At 37.2% G+C, this 20,808-nt stretch overlaps 1 protein-coding gene across 5 annotated transcripts in view; it reads left to right on the forward strand.

Annotated features, from left to right (window-relative positions):
• cux1b (cut-like homeobox 1b) overlaps window positions 1-20,808 on the forward strand; it is a 559,925-nt gene that overhangs the window by 473,181 nt on the left and 65,936 nt on the right. For 3 of the 5 annotated variants that reach the window (XM_051930770.1, XM_028807162.2, XM_051930771.1), the window contains one exon: window positions 6,732-6,920. The exons of the other annotated variants lie outside the window; for them this stretch is intronic. In XM_051930770.1, coding sequence (XP_051786730.1) covers window positions 6,732-6,920 — 189 coding nt within the window. The remainder of the gene's footprint in view (window positions 1-6,731; window positions 6,921-20,808) is intronic. 5 annotated transcript variants of the gene reach the window in all.

Raw genomic sequence — 20,808 nt, forward strand, 5'->3', positions numbered from 1 at the left:
CATTACGATATACTACAGGTTTATCCTTGTACGCTGGATGTTTTGTTTCAGTGTGTCTATGAAGAAGTGATGATATTAAACTGCTGTTGGCCAGGACTTCATTACAAATTACACAAAGCGGTTTAGGTTCTGACTCATCCCCAGTAAATTAAGAACCCATTTGTAAATAGTCGCTGTCATATTTTTGTTTCTTCTCTTTTGTCTTACTATGTTCACCAATTATTTCCTTGCTTTCAGTCTGGAGAGATGATATCTCACAACAACTTTCAGTATCGTCACCCAATGTGGGTACCAAATCAGGGACTGAAGTAGAAGAAGTAGCAATTGAAGCTGCTCGTCCAGCTTTTCGTCAGACTTGATAAAACTACCCGTTTTTAACCATCGATCCATAATAAAATTACGGATTAATAATTATTCACTTTCACGTTTGATGTGCGCACATTTAAGTAAAAAGTCTTTATCGTAATTTATTTACACACACTATGCACTACCAATTTATCTTACTAAAATCACTCGTGGTTCTTAAGTGCGTTGTACAATTCAATTCGATTATACTCTCCCATGTCTGATCGCGGCGTTTTTATATCAGCAGAAGTTATTCTTGTTCTTTCGAGCATATTCAGGGTTCTCGGTTCACTGAATTGGAACTTTCCGGATCATACAAGAATGTACACACATCGGCAGCAGCGTAGCATCTCATCGCGTTACAGATTGTTACCTGTTGTGACTTGACAATTTTATGGAATCTTCCGTCGCAATGCGTAAGTGACTGAGGTAATTTTCATGAATTTGACATTTAATTGATTTGTTCACCCAATTTTATTATTGTATTATTAATAGTACTGTGAATATATTTTCCTACATTTAATATTTCATAAAGGGGTTCGCGAACCACTTGGGAATCACTGCTCTACTCGAACCATTTGAGCAACTTACTAAAGACATAAGCGCACATTCATCTACAATTGCGGACGTGATTCCATCTGCTGAAGCACTTACACGTCTGCTTAAAATCTGTGTCAAGACAGATTTAGGAGTTCAAACGGTGAAAACCACATTTTTGAAAAGGGTCTCAAAACGCTTCGGTAGTATATTCTCCAAGCCACTATACTATCTATTAACTGTCTTTGATCCACGGTACAAAGATCGATTTTTTTGACCAAGATTCCAGAAAACAAGTGCAAGAAACAACTGGTCAAGATGTCAGCTGGTGAAGGAGATGGTGAAAGCAACAGCGAACCACAAGAGAAAAAGATTTGCGCTCGGAGAGATGTTGCTGCTTCATTGCTGGAGATGAATGCAGAAATTCTTGAAGAAAATTTGTATGTGGCTGCACAACCACATTCAACTGCTGCCGAGGCAAAATAACAGGATTATAAAATTAACAATAATCATTGATCAGACGTCCCGAATGGGAAAAAAAAAAATAGTGTTACGGATTTCATTTTTTTTTTTTAAACACAAAACATACACTGCAGCTTCCAAATATCCAATCAGTATCATCAGTCAGCACTGCGAGGCGGCTTGCTGGGACCGTGTACAACTTAAGAGTGCGGAGCAAACTGCTCCGCAAACATTAGGGGAGAGAAAAAGGAACATGTTAACTTCATCACCTCGCTTTTTTCATCAGGTTTTTACAATTTATGTTTGCCAGATTGCCTACAAAACTGTCATTGCAGCGGTGCAGTTTGTGGGTTTTTCCATTGTACGTAGATAGTCGAGTCGCTGTGGAAAATTTGTGGAGGAATTTAATTTAGTGGGCACTTAGCAAAAAGGAGGAACATGTTCGCCTGCATGGTAGAATGTAGCTTCAAGTTTTGTACCTTGTGAAAGATGCGTCTCCTTTGTCTAAACTGCAAAAGATTTTAAGACAAGATTTACTCCAGTTTTAATGTAAGCATTACTTTAAGACAAAATCACCCTGAAATATACAGCAGTCTCTCAACATTTCAAGGCACACCTGCATACAAAGTGTTTCATTTTGGAACAGCTTGTGCTGTATATTTTAAAAGTGCATTCACATCACACTTTATACAGAATGCCCTTTATATGACCCAAATCATTATACATCAAGTTTTCAACATCACAAGTTTTTTTTAATGGCGGTGGTTGGTACAAGTGGTTGTCCTGTTTTTCTTTACCACAAATCTGGTCAACCTAATAATAATTTATTATTTTTTTATTATAATACAGGTAAAACGTTTGTAAACTTTTTTTTTCAGCTGAATAACTATCTCAGCGAGCCCCCTATCTTCAGAAATAACTGCGCCCTCCAGTATTGGAAAAGCAATGCAGCCCATTTCCCAACCTTGGCCAAGGCAGCGATCAAGTACCTATCGACCTACCTTGTACCAGTGTAGACAGTGAACTCCTTTTTTCACCTGTGTCAAGTATAGTAAATGAAAAGAGAAACAGGCTTGCTGGTGAAAAGGCAGAAATGCTTCTTTTTGTTAAGAAAAAACTACCATTTGTACTTTTAAAGAAGCCAACTTAAGCCCAGGGTTACTGGCTTCATTGTACCCTTTATTTTAGTTTTACTTAAAGTAATATGTCTGATTATAGTACAAAGAATATGCATTCATTTTTTTGTTAATATACCCAATGCCATGTTATGTAATGGCATGGTGTCTTGATGTGCTTAAGTTACTCAGAATGTGTATGTTAAGCAGATTTTTGTACATGACTTGGAGTATTTTTTCTATACAGATGAGCCATATCTTGCTCTTTTTCCCCCGCATAAAGTACTGGCTGCATATATAGCAAAGAAGAGCAGAAAATTCAGCAAGTTAATAAAAAGTTAATCCCTGTTTCACATACTACTGTTGTTTCTTTGATAATGCATGATATATTTTCAGCATACCTAAAATATTCGTACCTGAATAAAAAAATATCGGCCATCGGTTATCGGCATTGGCAAAGATGGACAAAAACATTTCGGTTATCAGTATCACCCAGAATTTCCATATCGGTGCTTCACTAGTATCAATCAATGCATACATTTTACTCTTGGTTGGTTCATTTTTTTTTACACCCAAATGACTTTTATATAATGAAAGTCTGTTATTTTCTGGTTCTTCTTATACCTTTTGTTGAGCCACCACCATTGAAATTTCTGTGCATATAACAACTGCCTATTCTGGTTGTTTTACAGGACATCTTGATTTCTTAGTCATCTCTTAGTTGTCTTTTAGTGCATTTTGTTGTTCACTTGACCTTTATCTGATTTTCTGATATGCTTGCATAGGTTTCTGACATTTTTTTAACACTTTATGCTGTTTCTTTAAGATGAATGCTATGTTACCCTAAAATTATTCTTCCACAATGCATGCTATGTGTGATGTAATAACATTGCAAAGTATCTACTTGATGGAAATCATGTTTTTGGAACACACATAATGTCACATTTCACTGAACACGTCTGACATTATTAGTTAAATGTTTTCTTTTTTTCTCCAGAATGAAATATGCAATAGCAAGTGGACATGAGGTTGAATTTAAAAGACACTACAATGATGTAGATTGATTGAATTGAATGTGCAGTTGCAGCAAGCAGAATAGTAAGGGGTAGAATAAAAGTTAGTTACTGCCTGCACGAAAGGTGAATGGAGCATTCTGTGGTTATTGTTTTAGCTCTAGCATTGGTGAATGTCAGTTTGCTGCACAGAGATGGGTGTTCTTATAAATGCTGTACATAAGTAAATAAATAATGAACTAATGTACCTGAGTGACTTAAGCATTTTTTTTTTTTTTTTTGCGGGTTGGATGTACACGATAACCTTCACTTTATAGACCACTTGACTTGCTTTTCTTTACATGCGTAGAGTATTTCAATTACTATAATGGAGAAATGTAAATATATTTTTTTATTTTTACATATCAATGACTAATTGTCTGATTTCACCATATATACATACATTTAAATAGTTTTTACTTAGATTTTAATTAGCCATTTTAGCTTAAATAGCATGGTTCCTACACACATTTGCATGCAAGTGTTTGATTTAATCCTTTGGATCTAATAACAAGACCTGCTTCTTGTAATTTCAATGTACAGTCTGGACTGTAAATATTAATAAATTCTGTAAGGTGAAGGGGTAAAATATTCATACCATTCCATGTCACTTGGGGAATATTGAAATCAACTTTTGATTTCATTTCAACCAATTTAGAGTTTAAGTATGGTACTAATATGGCCATACTTTGCTAACAGAGTGGATTGGCACAAAAAAAAAAAGACTCCACTTGCTTTTTAAATACCTTATTACACTTCCACACAGAATACACTTTTGGTGTTGTCTGCTCCCACCCACAGCAATAAAAGTACACCCCATGTCACAAATGTAAATCCTGCAGTGTTTACTGTCTCCTCCTCTAGTTCTACTTAATTCTTGTGGTATCATTGTGAATTAATTGCAGGCTGAAGCCTGAATGAACACAAATAAGTAAACCATTGTATTAATTAGGTTTAAAGCAAAATGAAAACCTTCATAATGAGAAACCTACTTATTTTTGTGTATTTCATGTTTGAAAAGACAGAATTTATACAGTTTACTGCATTAGTATTAGGCCTAAAAGATAGATCACTGTCAAGTATAATGCCTGTGTTTCTCACAGATACAACTAAAAATCAGTTTTTCTTCAGTATTTAGATAAATTGTTTTGGGTGTTCCAGATTTTTTTTCCTCAGTCATCCAGTGTTTTACCTTATTGAACCTGTTAACAAAGATGGGCATTTAGAATAATTTACAACGTCTAGTTTTCTTTTATTGGTTTATAGCCAGTATATTGTAGAAGCCTGCATTTCCATTTGTTTCATGCTTCAGTGTTAAATAAAGTCTACTATCAAAAATATAATCAGATATGCTTTATGCCCAACTGCAATATCTATAATAAATACATCATTTAACAGAATCCTAAATCTTGCATATAATGTGAATCTCATGTTACGTTGTGTATGGTGTAACATGAGATATTCATGAGATCATGAGATGAGATGTTTTATATATTCCTTGGCAAAAAGACTTAGACATGACATGCTGTTAAAAGTATATTTGTTAATGCATAAAGCTAACAGTTAGTATACATGCCAAGAAGAAAGGAAAACTTGTAACAGTGGAAAGACCAAGCAAAGAAATATCAGAATACTAGCCAAGAAAGTCATTACTGAGTGTCTGTCCCATATTTCCATCAAAATGTCAGTTAGTCAGTCAGTCATATTCCAACCCGCTATATCCTAACACAGGGTCACGGGGGTCTGCTGCAGCCAGTCCCAGCCAGCACAGGGCGCAGGGCAGGAATAAATCCCTGGGCAGGGCGCCAGCCCACCACAGGGCACACGCGCACACACACACCCACACACCAAGCACACACTAGGGACAATTTAGGATCGCCAATGCATCTAACCTGCATGTCTTTGGACTGTGGGAGGAAACTGGAGCACCCAGAGGAAACCCACGCAGACACGGGGAGAACATGCAAACTCCTCCATCAAAATGAAAATAGTAAACCAAAAATCAAAGTAGAAGCTAGAAAAAGTGGTTTTGAACACTAATAGATCTTTCTTAAGATTATCCGCAAACTTGGATGACCAGGAAATGCACAATGCCAACATTTTAATAATGAACACCCATCATGACCAGAGTAAAACTATAGACAACTATTCTGTGCTGGGAAAAAATTACATTTTGATTGTAGACTTTCATTTGGTTTCTCACCCCAGAATAAATTCTCATGGTCAAAAAGGCATGCGAAAGAAACAATCTATAAATGAGCCTGAATGTACCACTACTTGTTGGTTGTGAAAATTTTTTACTAACAAGTGAAGATGCGTAGAAATCACATATCTGTCTCATAGGAAAACTCAAGTTCTAGAGCCTACACTGGTCTTTTCACAAGTGGACATTTTTAAAGTATAAAGGCTATTATATCAATTTAAGCAAATAAGACGTTCTTTATTTTCTGATTTCATATTTATTCTTAGTCGCATTATGCAATGCGACAACAAAACATTATTACCCTTAAATCTCCTTTTAGTTTCCTTTTTTTTTTTTTTTTTTTTACACAATATAGTGCACACCTGATTGAAACTATGGTCTGAAGTTCTTTTATTTGTATTTTAACAACACAGGTGTAGTTTACCATTTTATTGGTGTTACCAGACACTCCTGTAAGATTTTTTTTTTTATATGGATGAGAGCAAGTAGAAAAAAAATCAAGTATGATTATATGTTTTGAGAATTTGGACCCTTCTTTAAAAAGAATGAAAGTGCATACTCTTAAAATTTTTACATGGCAGCCACAAGTGTTTAATGTGTCATAGAAGATGTAGTACATAACTGGTAGAGTTTGAGGAACTAAAACAGGCTGGTGAACAGAGTACTTTAGACTGATTTTTATAAATTGAATGGGCTTGTACTTCTTAAAGTATATTATTTATAGCATTTGTTACATTTTTGGATAGCTTTAAGAGGGCAGACATGTTTGGCTTTTCCTAATTAAGATATTTTTAATCCACTGACAGTAATCAGATACTTTACTATATTTTTCAATATAATTGCCTCAAAGATATCCATTTTGGAATGCTACTCTTCAAAATCACGTTGGAGCTACTATGGATTCTGTTATCCAGTGGCACTGACAACTTCTGTGCCCTGACCTATCCTAAAGAACCTCACCACAAAGTTTAGAATCAGCATTAACACGCCCTGTGTTTTTGTGCTTGTGTTCTGTAGGGCAGCGACTCTTTGGCGAGACTATCCTAGGCCTGACCCAAGGTTCTGTCTCGGACCTGCTGGCCCGACCAAAACCCTGGCACAAGCTCAGTCTGAAGGGGAGGGAGCCCTTTGTGCGTATGCAGCTCTGGCTGAGTGACCCGCACAACGTCGAGAAGCTAATGGACATGAAGCGCATGGAGAAGAAAGGTAATTGCCCACCGTCTCCGCTCTTTCTCCTCTTCCTGTTCCTTGTCCTTCTCTATCACATAATAAAATTAGGACTATGTTCAGTGATGTCAAGTGGGCAGGTGTTAACAGCGGTAGTCACCCTGAGAAAAAGATATTGCTAGCCTTTTCAGTTTGCTAACCTCTCCAGCTGCTGTCCCAGCTCTGTTCACTGCCTTACACTTACAGTGAAATGTTGCAATGAAACAGAGCCTTCCTATGTATTACTTTCTTTACTTTCTGCTATAAACATGTTAATTAAATAAGTACTGTAACTCATCTGCTACAGTTTGTGATCTCATTTGATTCATCTGTTTGGGTTCATCCACATCTGTCCAATATTGGAGGCTATGGAAACAACTTATAATGTAAAAAATGTTGCGGATTCTCTGAACTAGACTTCTAGATAGGTTGGGCTTTCAGAGAAGTCAAACAGCCGAATAATATTTTAAAGGTTAATCAGAATCAGAATCTTTTTTTTGGGAAATAGTTTTTGTAAAGCATCAGTTATAAAGAGTGTATTGTTACATCATAGATCCGCTGTACATTTCCTAGCTGAAAATGTGAATTGTTGAATGAAGTGTTATGATCTATGGAAATCATTTTTAACTGGTGATTTAAATAAATATTGCAGTTGAATAGAGTTAAGCTGGATTGGGTCACAGGTATTGTAACAGTTAGTTGTGAAGGCAGTTTAAAACACATGATTTACTGGTTACCAATGAAAGTCCTATTATTTTATTGGAAAACAAGTGGATTTAGTACCTCAGTAGCTATATGTGTGTTATAGTAAGGTTGAATTAGAAGTACTATGGTTTATTTATTTATTTATTTTTTTTTAATAAAACTTTGACATCTGAACATCAAGTTGTGTATTTTATTTAGAAATGTCCCCTTTGGGAACAGAGACCCCCCCCCCAGTGCCAATGCATCTGTATACAGTAAATATTCAACATCTAATTATAACTAGTTTGCAAACACTAACATTGTCTCTATTTTGTAGAAAGGACTGCTTAAAAAACAAATCCATTACAACTTGTAAGTCCAGAAATGGAATTTAACTGTAATATTTTTCATTAGTCTTAATTATAACTGATTTAGTGTGTTTTCCCAAAAGACATTTTTTGGGGATTTTTTTTAGCAGTTTTGGTCTTAACAATGCATTTTACTTCCACAGCAATATTTTTTGCCACAACCATCAAATCATTGTCAGAGTGTACATTTCTGATAGGTTAAGTTTTTCTACACAATTCATTATGTATGAGTATTACTTGTGTGGCGGGAGACACACTGAGAAAGAGAGAGAGAGAGAGAACAAAAGACAAAGCCAATAAAGCACCTTATATCGTGTGTTATTTGTTCACAGTGATAGTGATTAAAATTTGAGTATTGTTATCAAATGTTGTAAATGTGTGAAAGATTCGCCACCTAGTGGTAGATAATGACTTTGATTTTTATTTCTAAGTATTTAATGTTGATAATGTTAAGTAATGTCTAATATCTATAGTTTCAATTAGTACATGTTATTTACTGATTCATTGTATAGTCCTGAGTAAGTAGCACTTTCTCTGACTTTATTGCATTTATAAATGTAGTTTCCTCAGTATCGCTCACAGATGTTAAGCACAAAAGCATATTTGCCACATTTAAACATAGGTTTCTGGAATGTGTTGTCAGCACAAGTAAAAGGTTAAAACCTAGGAAAAATTGACATAATTTGCAAATTTATCATACATTTGCGGTCTTGTGAACATTTTCATATTTTTTTGAATATCAGAATGTATTTAAAATGCAAGAAAACTTTTTGGGTTTTTGCATTGTCGTGCTTTCTTTGGTAAGATGTAATTTTAAATAGGGATTAGGAGAAGAAATGTACCGTAATTTATAAAAATAACTAAGGTGGGTCAGTCTCTATCTTTCATCATCAAAAATGAATATCATATACAGTATTCACACTTTGTTCATGAAGATCAACGACGTGAGTCAGAGCTGAAACACTAACAATTTTAGAAATTGCAGTCGAATTTAGGTAAAACTAAGGTGATGTATATAGCCTTAGCTCACCTGTGTAGCACTTGATGTAGCCTCCTCACAGCTTCAGATATCTTGTTTGTTTTTCTTTTTTTTAACATAAATTCCAAAAAAGCAAGTCAAGTTTAACAAACTATGTTCGAAAAAAACATCTTGGTTTGAATTCCAGCCAAAATGTAAGATTTTGTTTTACTCTGGGAACTCTGGTTTATAATGTTTGGCAACTTTAAATTGTCCTGGTTTTGAGTGAGTCTGATTATTTGTGTGAGTGTGTCTAGTGATTGTCTAGTATTCCATCTAGTGATTTCTTTTACTGCTGTCTGTAATGAATACTAATCATGGCAGTTTACATTTCCAGGCACTTAATGGATCTGTTTACTTAGGCTTGTGCAGATGGAGCTTAGTCAGGTCAAGTAACTTATTACTTCACACAGCTGGTCAGAAGCAAGAAGTTAACTGACAGCTTCTAGGGTAAGATTCCAGGACATAATAATACACCACAATACTTTGTCTACATACATATTTGTGCAATTTGCTGAACTGAGGTCTAAACTGTAGACTGCAAAAAATGGAAGGCATATAGTAGCTGCCACCAGCAGTGAAGTGGAACTCTTTTGGAACTGAATCTAGAATACAGTGCATCCGGAAGTATTCACAGCGCATCACTTTTTCCACATTTTGTAGTGTTACAGCCTTATTCCAAAATGGATTAAATTCATTTTTTTCCTCAGAATTCTACACACAACACCCCATAATGACAACGTGAAAAAAGTTTACTTGAGATTTTTGCAAATTTATTAAAAATAAATAAATTGAGAAAGCACAAGTATTTACAGCCTTTGCCATGAAGCTCAAAATTAAGCTCAGGTGCATCCTGTTTCCCCTGATCATCCTTGAGATGTTTCTGCAGCTTAATTGGAGTCCACCTGTGGTAAATTCAGTTGATTGGACATGATTTGGAAAGGCACACACCTGTCTATATAAGGTCCCACAGTTGACAGTTCATGTCAGAGCACAAACCAAGCATAAAGTCAAAGGAATTGTCTGTAGACCTCCGAGACAGGATTGTCTCGAGGCACAAATCTGGGAAAGGTTACAGAAAAATTTCTGCTGCTTTGAAGGTCCCAATGAGCATAGTGGCCTCCATCATCCGTAAGTGGAAGAAGTTCGAAACCACCAGGACTCTTCCTAGAGCTGGCTGGCCATCTAAATTGAGCGATCGGGGGAGAAGGACCTTAGTTAGGGAGGTGACCAAGAACCCGATGGTCACTCTGTCAGAGCTCCAGAGGTTCTCTGTGGAGAGAGGAGAACCTTCCAGAAGGACAACCATCTCTGCAGCAATCCACCAATCAGGCCTGTATGGTAGAGTAGCCAGACGGAAGCCACTCCTTAGTAAAAGGCACATGGCAGCCTGCCTGGTGTTTGCCAAAAGGCACCTGAAGGACTCTCAGACCAAGAGAAAGAAAATTATCTGGTCTGATGAGACAAACATTGAACTCTTCGGTGTGAATGTCAGGCGTCACATTTGGAGGAAACCAGGCACCGCTCATCACCAGGCCAATACCATCCCTACAGTGAAGCATGGTGGTGGCAGCATCATGCTGTGGGGATGTTTTTCAGTGGCAGGGACTGGGAGACTAGTCAGGATAAAGGGAAAAATGACTGCAGCAATGTACAGAGACATCCTGGATGAAAACCTGCTCCAGAGAGCTCTTGACCTCAGACTGGGGCGACGGTTCATCTTTCAGCAGGACAACGACCCTAAGCACACAGACAAGATATCAATGGAGTGGCTTCAGGACAACTCTGTGAATGTCCTTGAGTGGCCCAGCCAGAGCCCAAACTTGAATCTGATTGAACATCTCTGGAGAGATCTTAAAATGGCTGTGCACCGATGCTTCCCATCCTACCTGATGGAGCTTGAGAGGTGCTGCAAATATTGTGGCATCATATTCAAAAAGACTTGAGGCTGTAATTGCTGCCAAAGGTGCATCGACAAAGTATTGAGCAAAGGCAGTGAATACTTATGTAAATGTGATTTCTCAGTTTTTTTTATTTTTAATAAATTAAATTTTTTTTAATAAAAAAACCTCAAGTAAACTTTTTTCACGTTGTCACTATGGGGTTTTGTTTGTAGAATTCTGAGGAAAAAAATGAATTTAATCCATTTTGGAATAAAGCTGTAACATAACAAAATGTGGAAAAAGTGATGCCCTGTGAATACTTTCCGGATGCACTGTATATTATCTTTGTATAATGTATCTGACTTTACTACACAGGTAAAGAATGAGAAATCCAAAAAAAAGGACTATTATACACTTGACTTTGATGCTTTTTCACAAGTAATTGTTTTGACTTAAATACATTTTAATATTGAATTGCCGTTTGTATGAGCAGCAGTGTCAAAAAGTAAAGTTGAGTCTGTACTAGGATTCATTTGGCTGCATGTTGACTCTATAGCACAACCTGCTGTGCTGAAATTGCCCCTGCTAATAGCTCTTGTTGCAGTGGTACGCCTTTAGCCCCCCATGCCCAATTTGACATCACTCTTTTATGGGGCACAATCATTCAAATAATATTAGTTATAATGTCAACTGGTAACCTTATATAATAACAACATTTACAGCACCATTTGTTTATTATTATTGTTTTTATTCATTAAGTGTTCTGTTCTGCAAAACGAGGGGTTTGAAATGATCCCATACTTGCCATTTTATGCAGACTTGGCCCAGTATGTATACCTTTTGTTCCTCAATATGCAGTTTTTTATGTTGGATGCACTGTGTCAGTGACTAAGACATCAAGTCAGATACAGACAAGGCTGGTTTAATACCCTTGCAGGACCCTGGGTTGATCATTCTTTTAACAGTGCAGCGCCCGGACACCATGTTGTTTAATGCAATGCGATATTTTTCACTTTTGATTTAATCTCGAGATGTGATCATCTCTGACATATTGGCAAACCGTTACTCCATCATTTCATCCTGCCACCTTTTCAGGCGGAAGCTGTGTGTTCATAATTAGTGAAAGGCCCCATCCTGTCATGCCCTGATTATAGATCCGCCCCTGCAAACAGACATGTGTTTTAAATCTGTCCCTTTATATGTTTGTATTATGTAATTAATCATTTGTAAAATCTATACTTGTATTTTACCTGTGAACTTGTTACAGCTCTTTGAGCCAGCACTCAGTGGAAAACATTTTAAAAAATAAACATAGCTTTTTAAAGTATTTACCCAATATCAAAGTGAGTTTTCTTCCAGTTATTGTCCACTGGTTTATTTTTAGAAGTAAGAGACTCTACATTTGGATTACTTTTGGTTAAAAATGATTATAATTGGATGGATGGATTGATGGGTTGCATAAAGAGCTTACAGTATCTAACAAAAGTGAGTACACCCCTCTTTTCATGGGTCAACGCTGAAGATACTGTATGACACTTTGATACAATGTAAAGTAGTCAGTGTACAGCTTGTATAACAGTGTAAATTTGCTGTCCCCTCAAAATAACTCAACACACAGCCATTAACGTCTAAACTGTTGGCAATAAAAGAAAGTACACCCGTAAGTGAAAAATGTCCAAATTGTGCCCAATTAGCCATTTTCCCTCCCCGGTGTGATGTGACTCATTAGTGTTACAAGGTCTCAGGTGTGAATGGGGAGCAGATGTGTTAAATATCACTCTCACACTCATACTGGTCACTGGAAGTTCAACAAATAAAGACGTACACATTATTTATCAACCTATATGATAAATGTTACACATTTTTTTAACACTCCACTATAAGCAATAAATTTTAAAAAGCCAGCAATGAAGACTTACATTTGTGCTTTCCACTTAATGGAACAGAAATCAGTAATACAATGCCTCTTTTTCAAAGAATCTAAGAGTCCTAGTGCGGAAAGAGTAGGTATGTAAACTGCTGTAATTTTTTGCCAGCCTTGCGCTGTCCTTCAAACAACTGAACACACATTTGTTATTGCTTCTACTGGACAGCCCTAGAGACCTGAATTCAAGTACAGTAATCCCTCCTCCATCGCGGGGGTTGCGTTCCAGAGCCACCCGCGAAATAAGAAAATCCGCGAAGTAGAAACCATATGTTTATATGGTTATTTTTATATTGTCATGCTTGGGTCACAGATTTGCGCAGAAACACAGGAGGTTGTAGAGAGACAGGAACGTTATTCAAACACTGCAAACAAACATTTGTCTCTTTTTCAAAAGTTTAAACTGTGCTCCATGACAAGACAGAGATGACAGTTCTGTCTCACAATTAAAAGAATGCAAACATATCTTCCTCTTCAAAGGAAACAGACAGTAAAGCAAACAAATCAATAGGGCTGTTTGGCTTGTAAGTATGCGAAGCACCGCGGCACAAAGCTGTTGAAGGCGGCAGCTCACACCCCCTCAGTCAGGAGCAGGGAGAGAGAGACAGATAAAAAAATCAATACGTGCCCTTTGAGCTTTTAAGTATGCGAAGCACCGTGCAGCATACTTAAAAGCTGCACACAGAAGGTAGCAACGTGAAGATAATCTTTCAGCATTTTCAGACGAGCGTCCGTATCGTCTAGTTGTGCGAACAGCCCCCCTGCTCACACCCCCTACGTCAGGATCACAGATAGTCAGCGCAAGAGAGAGAGAAAGAAAAGTAAGTTGGGTAGCTTCTCAGCCATCTGCCAATAGCGTCCCTTGTATGAAATCAACTGGGAAAACCAACTGAGGAAGCATGTACCAGAAATTAAAAGACCCATTGTCCTCAGAAACCCGCGAAGCAGCGAAAAATCCGCGATATATATTTAAATATGCTTACATATAAAATCCGCGATGGAGTGAAGCCGCGAAAGGCGAAGCGCGATATAGCGAGGGATTACTGTAATGCAGTATGTATATATGTCTCCATGTAGCTTCCATGTTATTGTGGCTTCTCATTGTTCATCTCAGCTCCATTCAATTTTAATTATGAGGTGTTGCCATTTTAATTTAGGCAGTTCATAGCCATTATATTTTCCTGAGCAGTGGGTGGTTGTGAGGCTCTCAGCTTACTTTACATTTAAATCTGTTGTGCTGTATTTGTCAAATAATGATGATGTCAGAGGTTATCATGATGATGTAGCACCATTTGAGGTGCAGTATCCCATTTATTTTATTTTATTTTTTTTGTGAGATTCAAGTTCACATACCATTTGCATGTCCTGATAGTAATTAGCAAAAGGAGAACAGATATGATTAGCTAGGTCAGTTAATGTTAACATTAGAGAAGTCTGCACTCTTAAAACAAACATTATGATGTGACCCCATCAGAACATTTATGTCAACAACACTACTGAACATTCGTAATTAAAAAAAAATTAGTTGATGATGGGAACTGAATCATAAATGTTTGAGACAAGTAATTTGATAAGACAATTTGTGGAAACATCACTCTGCCGAGCCTACTGACTTTCTATACAGTGAGAGCAGCAGAGCTTCTGACGCTCAGGCACTGATAATGGCATTGTTTGAAAAGAAGCTAAAGTGTGACCCTGATAGTAAGATGTCAAAGAGCATTACAAATAAACTGAGTTAATATAGTCTTGGGTGACATTTTTAAGATATACTGTGGAATGATTAGGATTCTGTAATTCAATTTGATTCACAATTTACTTAAGCAAGCAGACAGTTTTTTTAAGACACTGCATTATCAAAGGTTATTTGCTTGTAATTTCATATATGAGCACTCCTCTTAGGTAGGTTACCCATCAAAAAGCATGACATGTAGAGCTCTGAAATGAGCTCATTGTCATTTTTGAATTTGACTGTTCAGTAGATTGACTGTAATTTTTGCTTAAAGAAAGGCATTCTAAATGTACAAGAAATATTTTGTTCACACATAGCTGCTGCTTTCACAGTGGCATTTTAAAAAAATGCTTGAAAATCAGAACACTGCAAAAAGCAAAGGGTGTGTTTTTATACAACATAATGCCTAAAATGTTTCAAAAGCAATGACAAATGCTTCTCTACCCAGTTTGCATTGTTTGGCTTATACTTTGCAGCTATTTGTAAGTGAAGGGATGATCTCCCAGTGTAGCATAAATAGTATTGTAGCAATTGTAACACAATTAGTTGGACATTTTAAACATCCACTACTTATATACTTCTGGTTGCAGAGTGTACAGACAAAATAAAGGCAGCCAAACTAAAGACCATAACAAAATGTGCTAACTAGTTAGAACAGCTTATACTTTATGTGCTGCAAAACCTTCAAGAGCAGAAAAATGCTTTATGTGCATATACTGCAGACTTTGGTTTACTAATCACTGTCAATGCAAAACAAATGGAGTCTCACTGAAAACACTATTATTCTCTCATTTTTGAGGAACTTATGAAAAGGGTAAGTTCCCTTCTATAGTGAGAATGAAACATGTTACCTGTCAGTCATTGCATTGAAAAGACTACAAGAAGAAAGTGCTGGTATGGATAACCGAGTGAAAACAGCAAAAAATCATTATTGTTGAAGGCATTCAGCAGAGCTTAAACAACATTGAGGCTGAGCTGTTTTACTGTGTGGTTTTGGTTCATTAATCCAGGGTTTGCTAACAGCTTTTACACTAATTAAAAATCTAACAGAACACTTATAAATAAGTTTACAGTTAATTGTTTCAAAAAAAGAATGTCATTTGTACTTGCAAAAACAGTAAATTACCACATTTACACATTTAATAAACACTTTCTTGTTTTTATTACTAATTGATAAAGCTCACTCAATATTGTATAATGTCAACAATAAAGTAAATGAATGTTTGTAAAATTTAACTGTATAAATACATAATTATGGTTTCTGTTTTAATTGAACACATGGTACAGGGTTGCTACTTCATCTAAATAAAAGAGCAACAAATGTTGGGAGTTTTTTTATTAATTGTTTTAGAAAAGATGTGCAAAACCCATCATGAGGAGGCCGAGATGTGTTCTTTTATGGCTATGTTCTTTGTTGAGGTTTTATGTGTTATGGTCTCTCTCTGACAAACTTTTTTCCTACGCTTGCTGAACTGGCATTAGCTTCCCTGTTTGCAACCTATCTGAGTTTTCAACAAGCAAATATTTAGCTCTGCTTCACACTTACTCTGTGAAAAAAAAACACATTATTAGGCAAGGAAACTGAGATGCTACTTTTCCTAAAGAAAAACATCCCATCAATATTAAAGGGAAATACAACAGCTTTAAAGCCCCACTTAATCTTGTGACAAAACTTTGTTTCGTATTGTTACATTCTTTTTATTTTAGAATTTGCTTAACTTTCCATTACGGTTCTAATCTTTTTTTGTTTTAATGATAGTTCAAATTGCAATGGTAATGTACTAAAACATTTTCAGCGCTGCAGGCTGAATAAATGTTTTCTTATACACTACTAAGTTTATGAAGCACATGCTGTAATAAGAGTTTTTCACTAGTACCTGTTAATTTGTTGAATAAATCTCATTTCCTATTATATGTTTTTCACACGTGTGTGTTTGTGTGTGAATGTATAAATGTGTGTGTGTATGTATATTATATATATATATATATATATATATATATATATATATATATATATATATATATATATATATATATATATATATATATATATACCCTAAGTTCTTGTCTATAAGCCGGACTCATGTATTAGCCGGAGACCAAAAATCATACGAATTTTTAAAATAAAATCGTATCATAGATAAGCCGGACTCATGGATAAGCCGAACGTACTATAACCTATAACTAATAGAAGGGAGGGAGGTCAGTGGTCTCACTCGCGCCCATTTAATTTCTTTAAGGGGGGAGAGAGTGTGAGATATTGGTGTCTCTCTCACTCCCCGCATGGCGCGGTTGGAGCGGCCGGAGCGCGTTCTTTCTGCTCTGGGCATCGCCGAGTCAACACGAGCGCGTAGCGGTCATTTAAATTGTGATTTTATATGTAAGCATATTTAAATATATATCGCGGATTTCTGCGGACAATGGGTCTTTTAATTTCTGGTACATGCTTCCTCAGTTGGTTTGCCCAGTTGATTTCATACAAGGGACGCTATTGGCAGATGGCTGAGAAGCTATCCAGCTTACTTTCTCTCTCTCTCTCTCTCTCTCTCTCTCTTGCGCTGACGTAGGGGGGTGTGAGCAGGGGGGCTGTGTGCAGCTGCTTCCTGAAAGAAATGCTGCACGGAGCTTCGCATACTTAAAAGCTCAAAGGGCACGTATTGATTTTTTTTATCTGTCTCTCTCTATCTCTCTCTCTCTCTCTCTCTCTTCCTCTCTCTTCCTGCTCCTGACAGAGGGGGTGTGAGCTGCCGCCTTCAACAGCTTTGTACCGGCGGTGCTTCGCATACTTAAAAGCCAAAAAACCCTATTGATTTTTTTTTTGACTGCTTGCTTTGCACTCCTTTGAAAAGGAAGATATGTTTGCATTCTTTTAATTGTGAGACAGAACTGTCATCTCTGTCTTGTCATGGAGCACAGTTTAAACTTTTGAAAAAGAGACAAATGTTTGTTTGCAGTGTTTGAATAACGTTCCTGTCTCTCTACAACCTCCTGTGTTTCTGCGCAAATCTGTGACCCAAGCATGACAATATAAAAATAACCATATAAACATATGGTTTCTACTTCGCGGATATTCTTATTTCACGGGTGGCTCTGGAACGCAACCCCCGCGATGGATGTATAAGCCGGACTTATGTATAAGCCGATATTCTATTTTTTCATTTTCACAACTTTTTTCCTTAGATAAGCCGCGGCTTATTGACAAGAACTTAGGGTATATATATGTATATGTATATATTTACACTGTGTATATATATATATATATATATATATATATATATATATATACTGTATATATATTGTGGCGGGCGGCCAGGTCCCATGCCCCTTCTACATATGTTCCAGGGGAGCAGCCATGGACATCTCACTACCTCCCCCGGGACGCTTGGTGGCAGCCTCCCTGGCTGACGATGGTGCCTCAGTTTCCCGCAGGTTTCATGGGAGATGGAGTTCTACACAACCCTGTGGGGATCTGGGGTGGCCGCCAGGGGGTGCCGCATGGAGCCAGGAACCCACCTGGACATCTCTGCAGCCCCACCCAGAAGTGCAATTAGCCACAGGTGATCAAACACCTGGAGCACTTCCGGGTGGGCTATAAAAAGGTCCAGCATCCACCACTCAGGAGCCAGAATCGGGAGGAAGAAGACGAGGTTGCCTGGGAGGAGCTTTGGTGCCAGAGGAAGGACTTGTTTATTGTTTGTGCTAGTTAAAGTGCTTGTGGGACTGTGTTGGGACTGTGTTGGGCCTGTGGGACACGGGGAAGGTGTGCCCCACGGCTGAAGAGAAATAAAAAAGGTCTGTTTATTTTACACGTGCCTCTGCATCAGTCTGTGCCGGGTCGGACGCTATATAGCACCTTTCACTATATATATATATATATATATATATATATATATATATATATATATATATATATATATACACATACACACACACGCACACAGAGCATACAGAAAAAATATAAAATATGTAATGCAAAGTTGGTTGACCCACTCACTTATCAACAAAAACTCTGAAATTTGGCAGGGTGGTACATATACGCAAGCAGGAACCTGCTAAGAAAGGACATTTTGACATATCAGTTTTTATGTGTAAACCTCACTCCCCTGTAGAAAAACTAAAATTAAAATAAATTAAATTTTTTTAATGAATTGTATTATAACAAAATAACATTCTGTACAATGAAGTCAAGCTTAACAAAACTAAATCCAACCCCACGTAAGAGAAAGAGTGGAAGGCTAACAGCCAAAGTAAAACTTTTAAGAGTAGAAAAGAGGGAAGGGAATCCTTTTCCCCAATATAAATGCTTATTTTAAAATGTTATTGATTAGATCCTGTCAGGTTTTAAATAAGTTTTGAACAGACCCAGTAAGTGAGAATTTGATGTTTTCCAAGTTTAAATAGTAAATAACATAAGTTACTCACTGACATAAAAGAGGTGGGCTAGGATTCTTCCAGCTGAGCAAGATACTGTAAGTCTATGTGCTACTAGTAAGGTAAAGGAAATCACAGTTTGTTTGTCCTTCTCCACTTTAAGCACATCTGGGAGTACACCAAACATAGCTGTTAATAGATTAGGAGTGATTGTGACACCAAGGCTGTCTGAAATTTAAAGATTTTGGTCCAGAATGATGTTACTTTGGTACATGCCCAAAATGTGTTTCCCAGTGAGGCTAGAGGCTGGAGCTCGATTTCAGTGTTCGCAGGCTGGGTTTTGCCCTGGAAACATTTTGGACAATTTTTTAATGAGATTTTAAGTTGAATAATCATATGCTTTGCATATATGGAGCTAGAGTGAATTCTGTGAATGGCTGCCTTCCACTCCTTTTCTGAAATGTTAAGTAAGGAATCCTTTTCCCACAGTACTCTGGGATCTTAAAGGAAAGGACTTGAAAATCTTATATATTATAAAAATGCCATTGGAGTCTTCAAGACTGATCAATATATCTTCTGGAATAGAAATAGGTGGGGAGGTGTGGAAAATTGGGCAGATTCTGTTCAGTAAAGTTTCTAATTTGAAAGCAGTGGAAAAATCGTGGTGATGGGAAGTTATATTTGAAGTGTAATTGTTCATAGGATGCAAAGAAATTATCTGTATGCAGTTCTCTAAATGATTTAATCCTGTACATTTTCCTAACATTAAAAACCGTATAAGTTTGAGAGGGTGGGAAAAGGTGGTTATCATGTAGAGGTGCAACAGATAAAAGCTTCTTTATCTTGTGGTGCTTCCTACATTGGTTCCATATTCTGAGTAAATGAAGGACAATTGAGTTGTCAAAGTCCAGGTATTTATAGCGTGTATATTTGCCTCCCACTAATAAAATTGAAAGTTTGGTAGTGCCATACCACCTTCTGCTTTATGTTGTTGTAGAGTCTCCCTTTGGATCCATGGATGTTTTGAATTCTAAATAAATGAGGTTATGATTGAATCTTAATTTCTTAAATGATTTGTTAATGTGTATGGGGATGTTTTGAAATGGATAAAGAATCTTGGGAAGTATATTCATCTTGACAGTGTTGATTCATTCTTCTTGCTAAAGTGAGATGGAGGGTAGACCATCTACAGTATGCATATCTTAGATAGATAGATAGATAGATAGATAGATAGATAGATAGATAGATAGATAGATAGATAGATAGATAGATAGATAGATAGATAGATACTTTATTAATCCCCAAGGGGAAATTCACATACTCCCGCAGCAGCATACTGATAAAAACAATAATAATTAAAGAGTGATAAAAATGAAGTTAAAAAATGCAAGGTGGAGAGTGTGAGGCAGGTATAACAGTCAATAACATTATATAATGTTAACGTTTACCCCCTGTGGAATTGAAGAGTCGCATAGTGTGGGGGAGGAATGATCTCCTCAGTCTGTCAGTGGAGCAGGACAGTGATAGCAGTCTGTCGCTGATGCTGCTCCACTGTCTGGAGATGATACTGTTCAGTGGATGCAGTGGATTCTCCATGATTGACAGGAGCCTGCTGAGCACCCGTCGCTCTGCCACAGATGTCAAACTATCCACCTTCGTGCCTACAGTAGAGCCTGCCTTCCTCACCAGTTTGTCCAGGCGTGAGGCGTCCCTCTTCTTTATGCTACCTCTCCAGCACAACACCGCGTAGAAGAGGGCGCTTGCAACAACTGTCTGATAGAACATCTGCAGCATCTTATTGCAGATGTTAAAGAACGCCAGACTTCTAAGGAAGTATAGTCAGCTCTGTCCTCTCTTGAACAGGACCGAAGAAAGCACAGTCCCCTGCGGCGCTCCTGTGCCGCTGACCAC

The sequence above is a fragment of the Erpetoichthys calabaricus genome, chromosome 8 (assembly GCF_900747795.2).
Source record: "Erpetoichthys calabaricus chromosome 8, fErpCal1.3, whole genome shotgun sequence".
Taxonomy (NCBI): domain Eukaryota; kingdom Metazoa; phylum Chordata; class Cladistia; order Polypteriformes; family Polypteridae; genus Erpetoichthys; species Erpetoichthys calabaricus.